Source organism: Salvelinus namaycush, chromosome 3, assembly GCF_016432855.1.
Source record: "Salvelinus namaycush isolate Seneca chromosome 3, SaNama_1.0, whole genome shotgun sequence".
NCBI classification, from domain to species: Eukaryota; Metazoa; Chordata; class Actinopteri; order Salmoniformes; family Salmonidae; genus Salvelinus; species Salvelinus namaycush.
The window spans coordinates 74,663,639-74,666,696 of record NC_052309.1 but is presented as its reverse complement, the minus strand read 5'-3'; the positions used below and the strand labels follow the sequence as shown (position 1 = coordinate 74,666,696).

Sequence of the window (3,058 nt, the reverse complement as noted above, 5' to 3'; positions counted from 1 at the left end):
GTATACTATATACAGCCTGCCGATTTCATATGGTTCTGGATGGTGGTTTGCTAACCCCATGCCTAGCCTCATCCCTCTGTAACCATAATCTAACTTTAACCAATTTCAATCCCCGTGTCTTTGGATCTGACTGTTTTATGTTAATCATATCTCATACACTGAACAAAAATATAAATGCATCATGTAAAGTGTTGGTCCCATGTTTCATGAGCCAAAATCAAAGATACACCTTTTCCATATGCACAAAAAGCTTATTTTTGTGCATTTTGTTTTTACATACCTGTTAGTGAGCCTTTCTCCTTTGCCAAGATAATCCATCCATCTGACAGGTGTGGCATATCAAGAAGCTGATTAAACAGCATGATCAATACACAGGTGCACCTCGTGCTGGGGACAATAAAAGGCCACTCTAAAATGTGCTGTTTTGTCACACAATGCAATGCCACTATGTCTCAAGTTTTGAGGGAAAGTGCAATTGGCATGCTGACTGCAGGAACATCCACCAGAGCTGTTGTCAGATAATTGAATGTTAATTTCTCTACCATAAGCTGCCTCCAACGTCGCTTTAGAGAATTTGGCAGTACGTCCAACCGGTCTCACAATCGTAGACCACATCTGTGAACTGCCCGAAACTGTATCCTCTTTGAGAAATCTAAGGAGTGGCACCATGCAGTTTCACTGCAACAACTTGCAAGGAACCCTGGCCTCTGCTCAGAACCCCACAGAGTATAGCTTTTTGCAGCAGTTAACAAGGCACAACCCCTCCCCCTCCTTGCTCAGGGCATTCTACCTCCAGGGTTAGTGGATGTGGACCAACCATGCAGCATACTTCTACAACTGGTACACACAGAACAATGTGGCCCGCCACCCCTGTATCTAGACGATCCAGATGACGGCTGGTCAAATGCGACATACAGCTTTCTCTTAATCTGTGTGAGGACAGACTGTTAGTCAAGATTATGATTCTTTGTTTTTCCTGCTGTGTCTCTGGATAAGAAAAGTCTGCCAAACAGCTAAATGTGGTGTGATGTGGATTTTGCCTGTTTTTAATATTGTGTAATTGTTTTCCAATAATAAACATGTTTATATCACATGAAAAATCATTATTCCTATACTAGCTACTAGTCTATAGCTCAGTAAAAAAAGACTGAGTGTCAGTAAAGTATGAGACATTAGACGTAGTGCGTTTTATTTATTACAGCAGCCAAACTCAAAACGCACAGTTGACAACGACAATACATTTACAAAGTTGACTAAATAGTCATATTTACAAAGTCAGTGCCTTATGACGAGGAAGCAGCCGAGGAAGCAGGAGGGACGTGGCTCTGTTCTTCTTTTAGTCTACGTTTCATCAGCTTCCTTTTCTTCTTCTCCTCCTTTTCAATTTCACTGACCATCTCCAGGAACTTGGGGCTTCGGGGGTCCATAGCGTAGCCAAAGCGTTCTCTGGCCTCAGCTAGCAGCCTTTCACGACGGGCCTTCTCATCTTTCAACTTCTGTTTCGCCTCCCGTTTTTCCTTCCTCCAGTCAGCCACCATCTTAGGCATCTTGGCCATATTGGCTGCAACCAGTTTCTCTCTGCAAAAGAAGATAGGAGGGGGGTGTTAGCCAAGTATCATGTCATCATAAAAACTACTATAAAAAGGTATGGTTAGACAGAGTTTTATCCACCTGTCAAGGAAATGCTGTACTTCCACAACACTATCAAAGAACAATATGAATTGGAACCAAAGCCTCTCAGACTGTTGAGCATATTTATTTATGTTATACATACATACATACATACATACATACATACATACATACATACATACATACAAGAGGCCTCTCATTGAGAGATGTCATGCCCATGTAACTAATTGCCTTGAGTCATATAGGCAAATGTCATGCAGTAACTACCATTCTCAATTTCTCTCAATGTTATCTAGTATGGCACATTGCGTAGAAACAAACATGTAACTTGACAGGTCCTAAAAAGATAGCTAGTATTAGCTTGATTAGCATGGATGTTTACCTCGCGAGACGTTTCGCATTGGCTTCCTTCGTTTTTGCCTCGACGTTCTTCAGCATCACCTGGAGCGGAGGGTTCCATTCCCTCTCCTCTGCTATCATCTCCTCGAGCTGGGCATGGCTGGGCCACAGCTTTGCAGGGTCGATTCCCGACGAAGAGCCATACCGGCCGAATAGCTTGCGGTCATACTTCGCTGTCTTCTGCCATTCCGGAGTTTTCTCGCTTTCCCTATCTGGTATGTATGGATCTTTCAAATTTAATTTCAGTGGTTTAGGGTTATAATTTGCTATCTGATGTAGAAGCCCGCAGTGTGAGCTGGCAGGATTATATGATTTTAAGGGTGAAACCCCTCGAATAGCCCAGCTAAATATTGCTGTCCTCCTGCACAACATGGAGGTCGCCATTTTTTTGTGGCAAATTTCGGAGGACCCTCGTTGCGTCAGATTTGATTTCTCATAGCTGACTACAACATCGCCTGTCCGTTATTCTTGTCATCATCATAAGCAAGAGGATCATAGAGGTATCGAAGGTGCTGTGACAAAAGACAGTCTTGCCAATTCTGATTTGAAACTCTTAGGCTATAGGCCTAGTCAGTGTTATAATTAAAACAAATATTATTGTGTTGCCAAATTATTATCCATAGCATATAATTGAAGTTTAGGTCAAAATTGCCTTCATTTTTGAAAAGTAGTACCGTATGCTACAGAATGTGGGCTGTATCCAATCAGTCTTATCAGTGGAAGTCATGCTGGAAAAGGTAACACTATTTTAAGAGCGCATGTGTATATGAAATAGGGCTATGCTCAATAACTGACTTATTTGTTGTGATGATCATATCAACATCTCTCATGAGTCCACCATCATACGCTCTTGCAAGCCACTTTTAGTTTGAAAACTATTTTTTCAATGGGTTTGAGTTTCAAATGTATAAATTAATCTGGGGGAAATGTTCTTTCAAGATCCAAGTGGGGCCTGGAACCAGCAGTGGGCAGGTGGGCAACAGAGCAAAAACCAGAGCCAGGGGAGAAGTATAGACTCTTTCACACC

General features: G+C 42.1%; 1 protein-coding gene across 1 annotated transcript; it reads right to left on the bottom strand.

Annotated features, from left to right (window-relative positions):
• Positions 1 to 1,167: 1,167 nt before the first annotated feature.
• LOC120044587 (growth arrest and DNA damage-inducible proteins-interacting protein 1-like) lies at positions 1,168 to 2,416 on the bottom strand. Its single transcript, XM_038989258.1, has 2 exons — positions 2,015 to 2,416; positions 1,168 to 1,578 (listed from the first exon to the last, which is right to left on the bottom strand). The coding sequence occupies exons 1-2, from the start codon at positions 2,413 to 2,415 to the stop codon at positions 1,284 to 1,286; spliced, it is 696 nt and encodes a 231-aa protein (XP_038845186.1). The 5' UTR covers position 2,416; the 3' UTR covers positions 1,168 to 1,283.
• Positions 2,417 to 3,058: the final 642 nt, after the last annotated feature.

Excerpts from the sequence above, each read along its gene's own strand:
- LOC120044587 (XM_038989258.1), bottom strand. The coding sequence starts at position 2,415 with ATGGCGACCTCCATGTTGTGCAGGAGGACAGCAATATTTAGCTGGGCT. Across the intron at positions 1,579-2,014 it reads AATGCGAAACGTCTCGCGAG|AGAGAAACTGGTTGCAGCCA; the intron begins GTAAACATCCAT and ends CTTCTTTTGCAG.